The sequence below is a fragment of the Haemorhous mexicanus genome, chromosome Z (genome assembly GCF_027477595.1).
Source record: "Haemorhous mexicanus isolate bHaeMex1 chromosome Z, bHaeMex1.pri, whole genome shotgun sequence".
Taxonomy (NCBI): domain Eukaryota; kingdom Metazoa; phylum Chordata; class Aves; order Passeriformes; family Fringillidae; genus Haemorhous; species Haemorhous mexicanus.
Genome location: NC_082381.1, coordinates 81,738,799 through 81,757,153, shown reverse-complemented (window position 1 = coordinate 81,757,153; position 18,355 = coordinate 81,738,799). Strand labels below are relative to the sequence as shown.

The 18,355-nt window shown below is 43.5% G+C and overlaps 1 protein-coding gene across 3 annotated transcripts in view; it reads left to right on the top strand.

The window, feature by feature from the left end:
• UBAP1 (ubiquitin associated protein 1) overlaps positions 1-13,905 on the top strand; it is a 32,885-nt gene extending 18,980 nt beyond the window's left edge. For 2 of the 3 annotated variants that reach the window (XM_059873116.1, XM_059873117.1), the window contains exons 3-8: positions 2,911-3,035; positions 4,901-5,824; positions 9,189-9,227; positions 9,679-9,876; positions 11,179-11,280; positions 12,687-13,905. In XM_059873116.1, the coding sequence (XP_059729099.1) occupies positions 2,911-3,035; positions 4,901-5,824; positions 9,189-9,227; positions 9,679-9,876; positions 11,179-11,280; positions 12,687-12,827 (1,529 nt within the window). In that variant the 3' untranslated portion in view covers positions 12,828-13,905. The remainder of the gene's footprint in view (positions 1-2,910; positions 3,036-4,900; positions 5,825-9,188; positions 9,228-9,678; positions 9,877-11,178; positions 11,281-12,686) is intronic. The other variant, XM_059873118.1, reaches the window with a different exon arrangement.
• The last annotated feature ends 4,450 nt before the right edge of the window (positions 13,906-18,355 follow it).

Genomic DNA, 18,355 nt, shown 5'->3' with positions numbered 1-18,355 from the left:
TCACCTAAAGTAGGTTGTTCAGGACCATGGTCAAGTGGAGATGAAGATGGGAACACAAGGTATGAGTGCAGGAAAAGGAATTCCTTTTCCTATGTGGATTATGCCAAGTGTGATGTGTCAGTATTTCAGTTGTATTTTTGCTGTCACTAGACAATTTCAAAGCTTTTTAACTCTAATTTCCAACAATTATGTAAGTGGTTCGTGTGACCATGGCAGCTAAGTTCCACATGGTTTCAAAACTGTTCCCCATTCATGCCTGTTTTGGTTGTTTTGTTGTTTTTAGTTGGTTTTGGGGTTTTATTCTGAGATGTTTCCATTTTGGTGCCAAACTGGACTCTTCTAGGAGTTATATTGAAGTGGAGAGAAATCCTACTCTTAGAGTAGTTTGTTGTGCCAGGAATGTAGTACAGAGACCGGGCTGACAAGTACACTTTTGCCAGGCCTCATCCCAGAAATTACTCAGTATGCCTTTAACTGATACAAGGATGAAGTAGCATCAGACTAACAGACTTGCTAAATAACAGTTTGGTAAAAACTTGTTACACTTGAACATGTGACTGTTGTAACAATGTCTTTCATAATACCTTTTTGTGTAAGTTTTTCTTACTGCTCTAGAATGTGGCATTTAAAACAATTTGCACACTTTACTCCTCACTGTGTGCACAATCTGTTTACAGAAATAAAAGGATTCTTAGCTCTCTGGATAAGAATTTAGCTCCACCAAGCTATTACTGTAATGATTGGCTAAATTCTTTATGTGTAGGTGTTTTGCCTCAGACTTTTTGCCATCAAATGTCCTAAATCATTTGAGGTGTTTTTAATATGCGCTTATGGGCTTTTTCTCCTAGTTATATTCAGATTATGTAGCAATATAGAGAGATGAGATTATAGCAAGGGTTGTGTTTTTTTTTTTTTTTTTTTTAAAGTCTGTATACTGGGGAAGAAAAAGAAAGTAGGAAGTTTTTATTCCTTAGTCAGGCTTCTGGGGTTAAGCTGGTAGCTTAGTATAGCTAGTCTAGGTATGCTTAGTATTTTTTATTTGCTGTGCAAAACAGGGTTCCTGGTATGTAAACAGCAAAGTTTGTGCTTGTACCCTCTGTGGCTGGTATCTGCTTCAGGTGTAGTTGTGCAAAGGGAAGTGCCCACTATATATTGTCAATAGGTCTAATAAGACAAGTATGCTGAGCAGTTTGGGCTGGGAGGTCACTTTGCACGCTGAGCAATTTGGGCTGGGAGATCCATGTGGAGAGGCAATCTTACTGCATTGGATCATCTGGTGTAGAGCAGGACTTGTGCCGGTGGGACTAACAGGCTGTGGTAGCAGCAGCTGGCAGATCTGATTGTCTCTGACCTGGTCATGATTTACACTCTGGCTGCCGAGGCTGTCCACAGTTGTTATTTCTGTATAAGCAAATGCTTTGGCGTATCCGGCTCTCAGGTTGTCAGCTCAAGTTCATCTTGGATGCTGTGTTGCTAAGAGTGGTAGTGTTGGCCAAGTGAGGTGCTGTTTGGATGCTGTGCTGTGCAATGCTTGGATGTGTGGTTCTCAGTAAGGATCACGGAAAATACTGTCGTGTTCTACCTGTAGGAGTTTTTGCATCCTGGAGGTGCAGGTGGGACATAGGTTGTTCATCCTGATTGTTTCAAAGTGTCCTACCAGGACTCTGTGACCCCCCCAGTGTGTGCATAGTGTGACAGCTCAAGTAATGACAGCATATAAACCTTTAGCTGCAAATTGACAGGATGTTCTTGTTTATGAAAGCTGCTCAGCCTCTGGTAGTCTGTGGCTGCCTTGTAGATGAATCAACAGTGAGGGAGCACAAACAGTGCTTATACTGCCATCTGAGTATGAAAATGGGTCAGATAAAAACAGCAAATCACAGTTCACTGAGCAAGGAAGACTTGGTCACTGAACTCCATCTTAGGTGTTACCACTAATGTCTTTCTGTATCTATGTCACTCAGGGAGAAGCTACAAGTGAGGCCTAGAGTCACTCCTCAGATTGTTACACATGCCAAAAACCTTGTCTGTGATTCCAAAAGCTTAGATAAGTGATCCAAGAGACCACTTTTAGTTAATGGAGAAGCTGTTTTGTTGATGTTTTGGGTTTTCTCATACTTCTTCACAGTTGGTCAAGGAAAGCACACTAATACTCTGGCTGTTTGGAGGTGGTTGAGCTCTAAGTGCTTTTTCCTTGTGAGTTTGCCAGAGAAGTGTCATCCCAGAAAAAAACAACAGATGTAGATCCTGATAAAGTTAGATTGCTTTGTTTCAAAAATTAGAGTTGCTGTGTTAATAGCCGTAGTATTTCACTGTGTTTTGTTTAAAGCGGGATGGTTTTGCTTCATTGCTTTGCATTTGTGACCACTTTCTGTCCAAATGCTACTTACTACTTGTATGTCAAAACCTGGATTGTAGTTTGTCTTAGTTATTCTAAAGCTGAGTAATTTCAAAATCTGCTTTGAACATGACAAAAAATGATAGATCTTTTTATGGAGATAGAATACAGTGTTCAGGAGAGCTTCAGCATCCAGTTGTGTAGGAATAGCGTTGTCACAAATGAAACTAAGATACTGGTGGCATTGATGTCAAAATCTGGTGGATTGTGGTTGTGAAGGGGTTTGCCTTTTTTTTTTTTCTTCTTTTTTTTTCTTAACAGTTATGGGCTAGAATTTAGGAATTAAACAAACTCTGACCAAACTCCCTAAACTAAGAGACACTGAGGTCCAAACAGCTTCAAATTCCATTTGTGTTGTATATCATATCTACATATATCTACATATATCTGGTGTGGATGCTACAGTGGAGATACAATAGCTCTTAAACACAGCAGTGTGAGCCTGAATTGAAAGTGTGAAATTCATGAGTTGTAGGGTTTTTTCTTAATACAGTTCCTGCTTCTAATTTCAGGGCCTTTCAGTTACCTTGATGATGTCCCATTTAAGATAGGAGACAAGTTCAGAACCCCAGCAAAGGTTGGATTACCCATTGGTTTCTGTCTGTCTGATTCTTCTCAGCTTGTCAGAGAGGCCCAGGTAAGTGATATTTTGCCTTCCTGCTCTCTCTCCCCTCACCCCTGGCCCCAGCCTGTGGTGCTGTACATTCCAAGTTGTCACGGTTTGCACACATACAGTCCTGTATTTCTAGAAGATCTGTTGGACTAAATAGAAAAGTAAAATATGATGGGTCTTGCAGAAAGTGTCTAATTTTTATTGCCTTAAAATAACATTAGCCTTTTATTTTTAAGCATCTATTTTAGTCTGTCTGTTTCAAAGAAGCACAGTGGTTTTGTGTGCTGTAGTTAGTTCTGAATGTTACCTTGACAAAATTTGAATATAGTTTTTAACATTTAACAATCCTAAGAACTGATACACCCAGGCAATGACATAATTTTCCATTCTTATTTTCTGGGTAATTCTGAGTGAGAATTCTTTCCAAGCTGTGGGGCAAACAGGTTACAGCTTGGTACATGGATGGCTTTCCTGTCTTGAGGAGCATGTTTCTGCTAGTATTCTGCTAAAATAAATTGCTAGTAACATAAAATCAGTTTATTTAGTGCAACTGTTGAAAATCTAATGTCCAAATGCAGGTTACGATACAGGAGGTCTAATTGAATTATGTTTTCTTATTTGGATCCATGATTTTCCTTGACCTGTCCCAACTGATGATTGTTTTTACTTTGTCTGTGGCATATTGCTGTAGGTGGTTCTGCTTTTTTCTTGCTGTTTTTGTTCTTTCCCTGCCCTACATATTACCCTGTTATCCTACTTCCTGGCTTTTCCATCATAATCATTAAACAATTACCTGATTTTCCTAGTACCCATATTTCCACTCAGTTAAGCTGGTGTGGGGGAGCCAAAGGAGATGCTGATGTCCTGTTGCTGGCTTGATTGTGCTGTGTCTCCATTTTTTCTGTCAACCTGGGGCTCACCCAGCAAAGTGTGCCTGTTCACGCTGCACTGTGTGGACTGTGTGTCTCACAGTGGAATTTAACTCTTGTTATAGCTGTAATGAGCACTGTTAAAATAAAAAGTGCAGGAAACTTAGTTTCCCACCCATATTTTTAGTATTAAAAAAATATGTGGATATTTTAAGATGGAGTTAAGCTCCTTAAAATTATGCCCTTTACAGCTAAGCCACTCTGTGGTCAGTACACTGGTAGTGAGTAGATGCCTCCCTGTGCTGATCTGGCCTTAAAGGACCTGATGTTAAATGGGAAAAGCTTTTGAGATCCTGTCACATCAGTAACTACAGCAAAATCTGCTGCTGCCTATATCTGTTATCATTGGGGTAGCCCTTGTATCCTCTTTGGCTGGTGAGGCACTGTGCTGGAGTGGGAATGAAAATACTGCCTTAAACCAATGTGTGTAACATTCTAATATTAAGTCCCTTAGGAATCTTTCAGGGGAAACTGAGTAATACTGTATTGGCCTTTGGATGCAGAAATACTCTGCTGAATGACTTGTAGAACTTGCAGACCGGGGATAGTTTAGTGGTGCCAGACCAGAGTGTGATTGTTCATCTAATAACTCATTAGACTTCCCCTTGCTACCTCCCTTGTCCTGGGGGAAGAAGGTGGGAGGGCTGTGAAACTGATCTTGGGATGATGAGTAGTTCTAAAGCAAAGCTAAATGTAGGAGGGAGGCAAAATACAGTTCTCTAATCCAGGTTGCAGCCAGATTTTACTGTTAGTGGCAAAATTAAGTACTTCCAGTGTCTGACAGCTTTGTCAATCTGCAGGTTGTGAAGAAATGTTGCTATTCCTCGTAATTCATGTAGCTCTTACTCTATTTGCATTAATTTATATTGCTGTTAGAAGTACAGCTATGATCCTTATAGCTTATGGGTTTGTTTTTTTTTTTTTTTTTTTACATCCCCTTTCCCCTCCACATCTATTCAGTATGACTTCTCGCTGGAAAAGAAAACAATTGAGTGGGCTGAAGACATCAAAAAAATTCAGGCTGCTCAGAGAGAAGCTGAACGCAAGGCAGAAGAAGCTCTAGCAAACTCAAAAGCTGCTCCAGAGGACAGCACCAAGATGGGGTTCTCAGAGGGACCTTGCCCTGAAGCCATGCCTCCTCCTATTAACCCCATCCTTGCTAGCCTGCAGCACAATAATATTCTGACTCCTACCCCGGCCAACACCAGCTCTGTGAAGCAAAAGGTCCTTAGTCCCCCTCGTCCAAAGGCAGATTTCAACCCAGCTGATTTTGAATGTGAAGAAGACCCATTTGACAAACTGGAATTAAAAACTATTGATGATAAGGAGGAATTAAAAAATATCCTTGAAATTCATGTTGGTACTACTGGGCCAGTTGTTGCCCAGCTGTTAGATAATACTTTGCCTAAAGGAGGGTCTGAGTCTGTGTTGCAAGATGAGGAAGTTCTGGCATCCATAGAAAAGGCCACGTTGGACTTCAAACCCCTTCACAAACCCAATGGCTTTATCACTTTACCACAGTTGGGAAACTGTGAAAAGATGTCCTTGTCTTCCAAAGTGTCCCTTTCCCCCATCACTTCAGTGAGCAATATCAAATCCCTGTCATTCCCTAAGCTTGACTCCGATGAGGGTGATCAGAAATCATCAAAGCTCACGAGCACTTTCCACAGCACTACCTGTCTCCGCAACGGCACTTTGCTTAGCTCTTTGCAGACCTGTGCTCAGAGCAAAGCCAGTGAACTGAATGGACACCATATGCTTGGTCTTTCCGCTCTAAATGAGGACAGTGGCAGGGAGACATTATCCTCTTCATCCAGGCTGTCTTCCCTGGCTGTTTCGACTGTTTGTACAGAAGAAGAATCATCTCAAAGCACATCGACTACGGTAAACATGGAGTGGAGTAGAGCTGGGGGTTGCTGGTGAGAGGTGGAGGTGTAAAGGCAGCTCTTGCCTCTAAATTGCCCTGTTGCTTTATTTATAATTTCATTTACTAGGAGTGAATTGTAGATCCTCTTAATGTATGTGGCAAATTGATCAGTCCAACAGGTCTCTGTGGCGGTAGTTCTAAACCTCAGATTATTCCCCCAAATTTGACATTTTTAGACCAGTGCCAGTGATTGTTTTTTCAGCTATTCAGCTCTCATTTGTTTTTGAGAATTGCACACCTTTGAGCTAAGCATGTAAGGCATCTTCTCTGTACAGTCCTGCATTCTATCCTGTCCAGATGAGATATATCACATTCTGAAGTGCTGTTAGGCTTTGAAGCACATCTCTTCTGGTTTTCTTCCTTGGTTTGCTTGTTTATTTGCTGGAAATAATGGTAAATGCAGGCTTCTCAAGGAATAGAAGTAGTAATAGATTAAAACATCCAGATGTGCTGCATCATTCAGGGAAGAAAAAAAGTGCTTGCAGTTGACCTGCAGTGAAGTAAGCCTATTTTTTTTTTACCTTCAATTTTCTTCCTGAGATCCTTTAAAAACTTAATCTTTCAGAGGAAAAAATAATTGTAGTGATGTGAAATCCTGTATTTGCCCTTTTTTGTGAAGGTGGGTAGAGTAATTGCTCAGTGGAGACCAAAACCAGCCTTGAAGATTATCTTGCATTTTTAATGTTCCAGTTGGTCACCATACAGCTCTGAGATGGGAGATTGACCCTTCATTTCCTCAGTCTTGTTGCAAGTTCTAAAATTACTTTGAGGGCAGTAACTTCATATCAGGTGTTGTTCTTGTCTCGTGGCTAAGAACAGAGATTAGAGTAAGCGTGTGGGGTTTTTGACAGATCTGGACACTAGTACTCATGAAGCCTAGTGAAAGCTGTGTATTCAAATCTTCTTGCTTATTCTAAAATAATCAGGGTTTTTTTCCTTGTCCAATATAGGCAGTGTTTCAGTGATTCTGTGGTTTTAGTGTCATGCTGTAGGTTTTTGTGTGACACCATTTGCTGTGAAACAAGTGATGCTGCTTCTCCCTTTTGTCCTCCCAGCTCTTTTCGGGGATAGATAAATACACTCATAATTGTGCAGTACAGTATTCTGGGAAATAGTGTATCTGACAAAGCAGAAGCAGAACAGCTGATTGTTGATGACTGGAATAAATTTAATGCTGTTAACTTTGGCAGGAGGAGAAGTGTGCTGAGCACCTGCTCACCACTGGAGGTCACAGGTGTGAGAAGGGCCTGTATGACCTCAGTTATGGAACACATAGCATCTCTGGGGACAAAAGATCACTTACAACTAGATAGATTAGCATTAAGAGGCCTGAATTTACACTCAAACAATTCTCTGCTGAATTAAATTTTTTTAAAGATCAAGAGGGAAATTGTATTCTTGACAGTGTTGTAAGGGAAGATGCAAAGTGGGAAAAGAAAATAGACTTATCAGGAGAAGTAATAAGATTAATTCATTAATTTGAAACTATGCTTTGGAAGTGGTGAACCAAGAAATAATTATGCTGACAGAATTTAGTTCCTTGTGTTTAAATTCCAAGACTTCAGATTATACTTGTTTTATGTTTCCACAGTATAATTCCACTAGAAAATGATGGCAGATATGCAAGAAATTTAAGTAAATGCAACAAAATAATTTAAATAAATGTAACAAAAATCCTCAGAACATGAAAACACTAGAATGAAATCACAGTCATCTCTGTGGCTGGGAGCAGAAGGCTCATATGCAAATGTATTCCATAGTGATTTTTTTTTTTTTTTCTCTTCACAAGATTAGAAATTGTAACTTTGAATTTGCAGTTACCATGGGAGTTTTTGCTTCACCACTGAATTGGATTTAGAAATCTTTGGATGGAAATAAATCTGTAGTTTCTCTGAGGCTGCATAGGTTCTGTGGTGATCCCCTCTCCTCACTTTTATTTTTTCTTGAATCCCAGTACATTGATTTTTGCAGCTTTAGCAGAGGTAGATATGACTAATGAAGACAGGAGATTGAAATTGAAATTAAACTCGAGTAGATTGTGTAGGAGGAGTTGGCTTTCTCAGACTGTTGAATCTCTGGTGTCAGAAACAGTTTTGGTTTTCCTGTCTGCAGCATCAATAACAAAGCATCATCCTTCTGTTGATAACCCCCTAGCTGATTTCAGGGCTGTTTTCCCTGTTTCTCTGTATCCTATATTCCAGTGCTTTTTGCCCTTGAAAAAGTGTCTGGAGAGAGGATGTGTCTGAAGAACACACCATGAGAATGGGTTCATTGGATACCCTAGTGCATCAGCATGAATATGATGTCTCAGGGTTGGTTTTCTAGAAGAGAAATCTCTACCCTGGAAGACGTTCGGAAATGCAGAACAAAACCTCTTTGGTGGTAGTTTGGGGTCTTTTTGCAAATAAATGGAAATTGTCAAAATCCTAGTAGATCTTTTCAGAATTGGTTTTCTGCAGAGGGTTTTTTGTTGTTCAGTTTGGGCACTAAGAAGGCCTTTCTGAAGGATGTGGACAACCTTTCAAGCAATCTGTGCTGGCATAATAAATATTAAGAAATGCTAAAAACTGCAGTTCTTGGCCCACAGTGATTTCTTGCAGTCTGTTCTAACCCTGTTTAAAATGCAGGAGTTCTAAATGTATTGAACTGAAACGTGCAGCTTTGGTGGGGCCAAGGCCTGACTTTGCACTGCTGTTAACTTGGGCAAGCTTGTACAAAGTGGTGGTGTGGTTCTGCAGGAGCAGAGCAGGTGCACAGCAGGGGACATGACCCAGCCCTGCTGGTGTGCTGAGAGTGGGACAGGTGCTGGGTAGAAAACTCACATGTTTGAGCCAGTGTGGGACGTTGTTCCGGTGTGGTGTATGGAGTTCAGTGCTTGGGAATAGAAAAGAGGTGTATTTTTGTCTTAACCCTTCACATAGTCAAAAAGTCCAGAGAAGTCTTTAGGTAATGACATCAAAATTATCACTGTTATTCAGGCAGTATAAACTTGGTGAGGAGCTGAACTGGGGCTGTGTGAACAAGCAGCTGTTACAGTGATAGAATAAACAGTCTTATAATTATTGTGGGGGTACACACATCCTTCTTGGAGTATAATCCATTTGTCGAGTCCTGAGAGGAGGAATGATCCTTATGATGATGATGATTCTATAGCTGCAGGCAGTGGATAATGTCAGCATCTTGTATGTGGAAGCCTGATCAGACCCTAAAGTCTCCCATCCTGTGGCAGAATCTTCTGTAAAACCTTCCTTGCCCAGCTGTGGCAAATTCTGGTGACCGGTACATGATGTTTATCCTTGTTTTCATTTGTGTGTTGTCCAGCAGGTACACCCAGACTACCAGGAATCAGAAGTCCCTGTGGTAAGTTTCCAAATACACCTGTGTGCTTGCTTGCATTGGATCATGTTTATGGTAATCTTGGTAAGTGGTGTTCCTTTGAGTACAGAAAACCATAGGTCATGAGTAAACCTGAGGTGAAGGAAGCAATCTGTGCTTCCTTTGAGGTGCAGGGTTTGACTGTATCCCAGCCTTCACTGTTGCAGGGCTTGGGTGTTCAAAGGCTTTGGTCACACCAGTAGGAGAGGGTTCATTGTGGAGAATCTGGGTTGTTGATTTTTGCTTTGAGGGTTAAAAGAGTGTGATGGGAATCAGGCTGCTTGGTTTCATCCTCACAGTGTGTAACTTCCCAAGTGCACTCTAGAAAATGTTTTGAATTAATTACATGGGGTGTCCTGGTTCTGCACTAGGCAGAAACAGGATGTAGGGATGCAGGAGATGACAATCACCTCAGCTTCTTGGTTTTCCCCCCTAGGTAACACACCAAAACTTTGCAGTGTCTAAAGTGCCCAATAACAGCAGCTGCACGAAGTGGCTGGGTGGTCTCACGGCTGAGCTGCAGCAGGGCCTCTCCCCCAGTGAGAGGCACTGTGTGGAGACTGTGGTCAACATGGGCTACTCACCTGAGAACGTCCTGAAAGCCATGAAGAAGAAGGGACAGAACATCGATCAGGTAAGAGCTCATGCAGTGCAAAGAAATGCTTGATTGGTTGCTGGTTCTGTTGGGAAGCTGTCTTGGGTTTTCAAAATGGGTGGGGGAAATACTGTTACTCCAATAGGGGGTTGCAACCTAAGGCTTGTGCTTATTTATGGTGAGAGACTGCTAGAGTTAACCATGCCTGCTGAGTTGGAGCCATGCCAAGTTTGGGATGGGCCCTTTGCTCTATGTGAAACTGGGGAGATTCTGGGTCTCCCCAAGAGCCACAAATGCATCCAAAGGAAGCTTAGCATGGCTCTGTGCTAAGAGCCATGTGACAGAAATCCAGCCACCTTCCCTTGTTCTGAGCACAAGGGTTTACGATGCTGAAAATATCTCCTTGTGGAGAGATTGGCCCCTGCAGGCCTAAGTCAACTCTGAAAGGCTCCTGCAAGGCCCCACTGACCGACGTGTGTGCGCCCTGCTGCTGCTCCTTCTGCTCGAGCGCTGCCTGCAACGCCTGCTCAAACCAGGTCCCTGGGCACAAGGCGCTGCTGGGCAAAGCGTGGCTCTTGGATCTGCTTCAAACAAACACTTCAAAGTGGGAGAACATGGCCCAGCCTCCTGTGCTGGGCCTCAGCAGGCTGTGTTCTGCACAAAGCATGTGGGACTGATCTGCTGGATCTCTCCCTACAGACGGAGAGCAGCTTAAGCTGTGCGCTGAAGTGAACTGAGCTATCAAATGGAAAAAAAGGTCCCTTAAGAGGGCAGTTTTAAATCCTGCTCTACTTGCAAGTGCTGTTCTTTCACATACCTAGCTCTGCCTACCTGACCCTTCCAGTTAAAGCTGATGATGTATAAGAAATTTGGCAGCAGTGTCTGTGTGTGAGCTGGGATTTGCAGCTCACTTGCTGGTATGCTGAGTTGATCTTCAAAGGCTGACTGCTCTCAGATTGCAACAGCTCTCATGGCTGTCTGAGAGGAAGCTAAAACTAGACATTTCCTGGCTGCTGGACCTACAGTTTCATTTTTAAAATTTGTAGTATAAAAAGCATAATGTAACTTCTTCTCTGCCATCAGAAGGCTAAAGATACACTTCTGAGGCTGCTTTGACTAGAACAAAGGGGATGGTCAGAGAGCACAGCAGGACAGAAGGGTTTGTCTGCTTTCTCTACACAAGCTCTTCTAAAAAGAATGTCTCAACTCTGCTAGGAAGGACTGTATCTCTGTCCCTGGTGAAACACTGGGTAGAATCATGCTCAACTCCTCTGCAAGGACATTCAGCTGCCTGCTGCAAGTGCCTCTTTGCAAACAGTTTGTTTTCTTCGTTCCCCACAGGTTTTGGATTACCTGTTTGCACATGGACAGCTTTGTGAGAAGGGCTTTGATCCACTTCTTGTTGAAGCAGCTTTGGAAATGCACCAGTGTTCAGAGGAGAAGGTGAGAGTGCAATGTGTGCAGGAATAGAAAAATATGCTGTGACAGGGAATTCCAGCAGCAATTCCTCTGGCTGATGTAATTCTGGCTTTCATGGTAATGCTGCCTTGTTTCCAAAATTGACTGCCAAAGGGCATCTTTGTGTTGATAAAGCTAAAAATTGTTAAAGCTTTAGAATTTGTCTGTGCCATTCTATTAGTCTCATTTGCATCCAATTTTATGGGCACAGGATTTTTTTAAGACTCTGCTTATTGTGGTCATATTGTTTTGCATACCCAGAGTTATCTTATGGGCCAGGTGCTTGGTACAGATACACAGTTAACTTCAGCAAGAGCAAATTGTCTTTCAAACCTTGCCAGCTTGCCCTGGCCATGAATTTTCACCCTTGTGCAAGTGCATCTGCCCAGCTGCTCAGCAAATTGGGTTAGGGCTTGCTCTGCAAGAAGCTAGAAAATTCATTTGTTGGGGTCTGGTTTATGTCCAGCTGCTTTACCAGCACCAAAGGTACAGCAGGAGCAAGTAGGAAGGGCACAGGACGGGAGGATCTTTTAAAGTCTGCTGGCCTATTGTGTGAGAAGTTATTACATGAAGTGTTTAGAGGTGCATCCCAACCCCCTCAAACATAGATATATGCCTTCCTGTCTTTCTTGGACAAGTGATAATCTTGTAAACAGAGCAGTAGCAGTGCAAGGATGGAAAGTAACTGAGTTTGAGAAAACTATTTGCTATTGGCTCAGCCCCAAAAATTGCTAATCATCTGATTGCCCATTTCAACCTGCTTGCTTGTTTGGGATTTTCCCTTCCCCTGTAGTGGAGCAGATGCACTATAAATGGCAGAAGGCTCATAAAAGTGATCAGCTGACTCACTACTTGCCATTTTATTTTTCAAAGCTCAGGGAGAATTCACAGTTGATGTTGGAAATATTGTATGTACTCAGTGGGGTTTATGCTAATCCCCCAAGTTCGCCCTAGATCTGAGAAGCCAGTTGATAGCAAGGGCTGCTGTGCTGTTCCCAAAGTCCAAGTAACTTTAAAAAAATCAGCTGCAGCAGGAGTCGCTGGATGGGGCAGCTGGGTGCAATTAATCAGCGTTTCTGGGATCCCAGGTTGGGCCAGGTTGATAAATTAACTTCTAAAAGAGACACACCCTGGCAGACTGAGCTTTGGTGCCCTGGTTAAAGAGGGTTTTGGCAGTGAAGGATGGCAAATAGGGGACTGAAGGTCTCTGTGGGCTGCTGTGCCCAGAGCTCTGGTGTGAGCAGACTTTTTCCCAGCAGAGCTGGAATGGGCTGTGCTTGGGGAAGAGGAATCCACAATCATGCTGCTGAAGACAGGCTCTGTGCTAAACCTCCACCAAGCACTGAGCTGTCTGCTTTTCTCTTGCAAATAACAGGCTGTCTGTCTTTCAGATCACAGAACTTCTCCAATTAATGAGTCAGTTTAAAGAAATGGGCTTTGAACTCAAAGACATTAAGGAGGTCTTATTATTACACAACAACGACCAACACAATGCTTTGGAAGATCTAATGGCCCGTGCAGGAGCCAGCTGAAGACACATTCCTGGATTCTTGGTGTGCAATGGAGCAGGACCAGCCCCGCCACCTTCACATCCAGTGTGACTTGCTCTCAGCGGAAGGAGTCCAGTTTTTTGCATACAAGGGAGAGTGACTGAGCAAGCCTGCCTGCGTGCATCACTCCAGCATTTCTCTTTCCACTGAGGGCCAACTTTCATTCTTAAATTAAATTTTAAAGTGTCCTTTCCTAAGTTTCTTTTTTCCAGCTTGGCCACGGAAAGTTGAGACTGCCCAGCCTCGACTGGAATTGTACATAGGTAGAGATGGAGTGGTTCCCCCCTCATTGTTGCACTGGAGTTGGACAGAAGAATATTAAGTTGGTTCTGAAACTAGGATGCTTTGGTTCTTTGAAGCTGCTTTCATGGTGTCTTGTCTGCTTGTACTGAATTACTTGACTGTGTCACAGTCCAGAGTACCTGGTTAAATTTGACCTTTAGTGCAATGGAATTTTATTTTTTGGTTGAAAGTTAGTCTGTAACTTAGTAAAACACTGGTTCAGAAACTGTCACTATGCATAAAGAGAGAACCTTGGGTTTTTTTGTCCTCTTGGTTTTTGTTTTTTACCCATGCATCCAACATTTTTGCCAGACATGAGTGTCCAGTGCTGAGTGGTAGGTTCCCTTGAAGCAGGTAAGCTGTGAACTCGACCCGGACCTGCAACTTGTGTTGGTTCTTGAACCTGAAGGCAGAGAGTTGGGGCTCAGTATTTTCAATCCCCCAGGCTTGTAGGTTATTTAAGACAATGCCCTGCTAGAAAGTCAGCTAATCTTTTTGTTTTAATAATACACAGTGTGATGCAGGAGATTTCTTTCAAGCACTTTCTTAAAAACAAATATACTCACTGCATTAGTTCCATTTTTCACACTGCTATAGAATTACATAATAATATCTAGTACTACAAATCAGGTTTGGGGTTGTTTTTGATAGTTCAAAGCATTACATTGTACATTTATCAAGTTCTAAATACATGAAATATCAGCAGTCTTGAGGAATCTCTAATTTGCTAAATATTTTGATTCTGCAGAAGAACAACTAATAAAACCCTGAAATATAACTTCCAGTGTCATGGTTCCCATCTCTCAGCTCTTTGGCTTCAGCAGACGGGGACCTTGCTGGATCCTGCCTGCCCAGGTGCTGCCAGCTCCTGTTGGCATGTGTGAACACTGTTGGGGAGAACAACCAGAGGTCTCTGGGCTGCAGCTGCAGTGGTAGAAGGTGCTTTGCTTCTCTGTGGCTTATTTTTGTTTTGTGGCAAAACCCCAGCCTAGGGATCCAGACTCACGTTAGAGCCTGGAACTGGAGCATCAGACTGCTAGAGGGCAAAATGTCTCAGCTCATTGCACCAGTGTAGGTTTTTCAGTAGGAGGTTTCAGCTGATCAGGACTCCAAAGGAGATGACATTTATCTCCATTATGTTGTTAACACTCTATGACCAAACATCTAATTTGGGCCCAGTGTGCATTCATGGAATTCTCTGTGGGGTGCCCAACTGTGTGAATTAAATGTTTACTTAAAATAATGCAAGAGAGGGATTTGCTCAGAAGTATCTAGGAGATGTGAAGCGGGATGATGAGGAGGAGCAGGGCAGGTTGCCTTGCACATACCCCATAGGTTGACCTTCACCATTTTTTAGGGGTGGAGTTGAAATAAAGATTGTCTAAGGACATTCAGCAGCTGGTAGGACAGCAGCTGCTGCCTCTGTGAGTGCAGGTAATGCCCGACTTTTCTTCCTTCCCAGGTGAGAAATGCAACAGTGGAGTGAGGAAGTGGGGTTCCTGATTAATTGGAAAACCTTGAAAACAAAATTCAAACTGCTTTGCCATCACTGCTGAGAGCATTCGGTTGTGTTGCTTGTTCTGGTTTTCTCAGAATTGCTACCCCGGTGAGTCCCCGTCTGGTACCAGACATTCCAGAAGGGGCAAGAAGTCTTTGCCAGCAAAGAAACAACTATTTAGACCAAACCTCTGAATAAAGTAATCTCTGATTGTATTAGTGTGCGGGGTTTTTTTTTCCACAGCTCCTCCGAAGGTCTGGCTCTTAACCCCACAGAATAATCACTCTGCTTTTGGAGCTCTTGGGGAGGTGAAGGTGGCAGCTGTGGCAGCTGTGAAGATGCAAGGTCTTATTTCAGAGAGCCATGCCCACCCAAATCTACCCTGGTGACGCTACTCTTGCTTTGGCAGTGATGTTTCTGGATTTAAATCCTTGGGTGGCTGAAGGCATGAAGGGTATTGGTATGTTGGCATCTCAGAGAAGAAAATAGCACAGAGTGAGGGGATTAAGGGGGTGGCTTAGACAAGAGGAACCGCTGAATGAATGTGTAACAAGAGACCCCATGTGACCAGAGTTCAATGTTCAGGGTGCTGTGCAGCACTTGTTAATCTGGTACTGTCCAGGCACAGTTCATTGGGGCTGGGGGGAGGTCCTGGTTGGAGTGAGGCTGGGCTCTGCTCTGCTGCCGGCTGGTGAGATTGGCTGCATCCCTGGTCACACTCACAACTTTGGAGCTTTTCCTTAGGCTGTCAGGTCACATTGATTTATGTCCCTGCTGTGCCTTTGTCAGGTTCTGTCTGAGGTCTGTGTGCCTGGGTGGAAAGGCTGGTGAGAAGTGTAGACAGTGCCCAAACTGGTGGTTGTGCTTTCAACAAGAGCATCTTTGAGCTGCCGCCTGCTGGTTCTGGACAGCAGCAGCCTGGAAATGGCTCTGGTACTGCAGAGCCACCCTTCACCCCATGGCAGCCGAGGGCTCCTGATGCTGCAGTCGGGCTGCCCCAGTGCCCCAGGGCTTTTGCTACCAGCCTTGTGGCTCCTGCCGTGAATCTGCTGGAGCACAGAGCCCGTGTCACCAGCATTCTGTGGCTGCTCTCCAGGCCAGGAAGGGTCAGTCCAGCTGTGGGTCAGGGCTCCTCAAACTCTCCACACCAACAAGCCCTGTGAAAAGGGGAGCTCATACAGATTTCCAGCCCCACTTAATCTTTTGCAGTCAATCAAATGGACATTTTGATTATGTTTACCTAAAATGATTTTCACCAGAGTTCTGTAGCAAACTGAATTTTATTAAATTCTGTCAGCTATTGAAATAAAGTATCAAGCCTTTGCTAATAAGCATTAATCGTCATTGTTGCATCTGAATGCAAAAGTGAATCCATTTTAGTTCTGTCTTTATTTGATGTTACGTGGCCAAGCTCTCTAAATCTCTTAGATTGCTTTAATGACACTTTAATGCATGTTTAAGTTGAAATGAAAACCTTTTGTAGCAGTTGTCAGTGAAATATCAAACAGTAGGAAGGGGATGACACTTAAAATGTTCATTTAGCACATTTTCACACAAGAATAAAAGCAGCAACTAGGTAATGAACCTCAAAGGAGAGAGAAAAATATTACCATTTCTGACAACTGCTGGATAGTTTCTGTTGCATATGAGGAATCCATTGTTGGTATCTTTGGAGCGTGCAGCACTACAAGCATGTCCATGTTATTGCCAAGGATGGGCTGCTTTTCACAGCCAGGTGCTTTATTTCTTTATTTTGGTCAAATCTCACCTTCAGTAGAGAAAATAAAATTTGGAGAACAGACATAATAAAATATTAAAAAAGGTATAGTCATGTGGATTGGCTGGATAACCCATTTAAAAAAAAGATTGTATCAGACATTGAAAAATTGTGTGTGGTTGTTGTTTTGATTATTTGTTGTTTCTCAGTGTTCCTGATCGTTCCTCAAGGGAGCAGAGAGTTCCTGCTCTGGGAATTGCTGCTGGGGCTCAGATCTGCCAGACTGATTTTTTTCACAATAGATCAGATGGGATTCACAGGTGGCTCCAATCTGGCAGCTGACTTAACTCACATCTCCTCTGCTCACAGAAATTTTTGGTCACTCATCTGTCTTGTCACAACTGTGCCTGGAGATTCCAAGATTAGGACATGGCGCTGTGGGTTGTGCAAATGATTTTTGTGTCTTACTGTAAGACACTCAAAATGCCTGTGAACATACTTTGCTCAGCTGCTTTTTAATAACCTGAAAGAGTGATCAGCCAACACTCATTTCCCAAATGTCAGAGTATGTGGAGGGAAAATTTTCCTCCCTTGCACTGTTTCTGATTGGGCATCACATTTGCCTGTGACCTGTGCACACATCCTACAGTCTGACCTTTTCTTTGGTTTCAAATAGACTTGCCAAACTCCTCAGCTGCTCCCTGACAGCAGTTTTTGCTGCATGCTCGCTGAGAATGTGCTGGGGAAACCAAGTGCCCACATGTAATTTATGCTATCAGGAGGACTACCAAACTGCCTTGTATTCCCCTCACCTTGCTCACAGGAAAGCTCTCCCTGACCCCAGGAAGTGGAGGGAATTGGTGGTTTTAAACACTTGCTCCTCCCTGTGGTTTTAGCAGAGTGCTGATCTCCCACTGCTTTACAACTCTTTGGTGGCTGTTGGGCACCACTGCTCTGTGCCACGCAGAAATACCAAGAGTCTTGCTTCTGGGATGCCTCATCTCCCTGGGTGAGTGAGGGAGGCTTCCAAACCAGGTTCAGGTGACTTGCTGCTGGCCTGTGACCAGGACACAGGAACCATTTTGAGAGCCATAACCTCAGACCCCAGAGAAACTGCTCTCTGCTCCACAGAGAAATCCAGTCTCAGCTGCAAGATGGAGACTAACCAGTGCTAAAAACAACTCAAGTCAGGGCAATGAGGTGGGATTTGCTTTTGTTCCCCAGGCCTATGCTGAGTGACATTCCTGGGAGTGTTTGCACCAAATATTCATCCCAGAGTGTCACTGCAATTACTGTCCTGCTGCTCAGCCCAACCTGGGCTCCTCAGGGAGGCTGTGCAGGCAGGCAGCAAAACCCACAGCTGGTCAAACAGCAGTGTTCCATTCCCCTTGGCATTTGTGGCTACTGAGCAGGCTTCGAATGAGCTACCACAGGCATTACTGAGGAGACACAGAGATGGATGAATGTGCTGCGACAGCCCTAATTTTGGAGTGGGAGCATACACACAGCATGTTGTCAGCAAGCATGGCTCAAGGTCACTTGTGCCTTCAAAGCAAGTGGGCTGGCTTTGTGGTTCAGACGCAATGCATGCAGCACCAGGGCTTCTGTAGGGCTTCAGCTGATGGCTCCGTAGCCCTTGATTCAAATACCAGTTTCACATAACAGTGCTGTCAGCAGCTTCTGGAAGGCAAGTGCCTCCAAGCAGGCCCTGTTTTCATGTGAGAAATCTGTTCAGCTCTGCTCAGTGCAGGCATTAGACGTGGTGTGCTGCAGGTACAGCTGCTGGCATCTTCCTCTGGGCAGCAGCATGAAACCCATGTGCTTATTAACATGCCAGATGGAACCTTTGGTAGGAAGTCCCTGCTAAACCATTCCTTACCCATAACTTCTTTCAGGAGCTATGGAGGGTTCATCCCAAGCTTTAATTCAACAATAGGTTTCCATCTTCTGAAACTGACAGCACTTCACACCCTGCCTTGACTTCCAAATACTTAAGGTCCAGACACCTTAGTG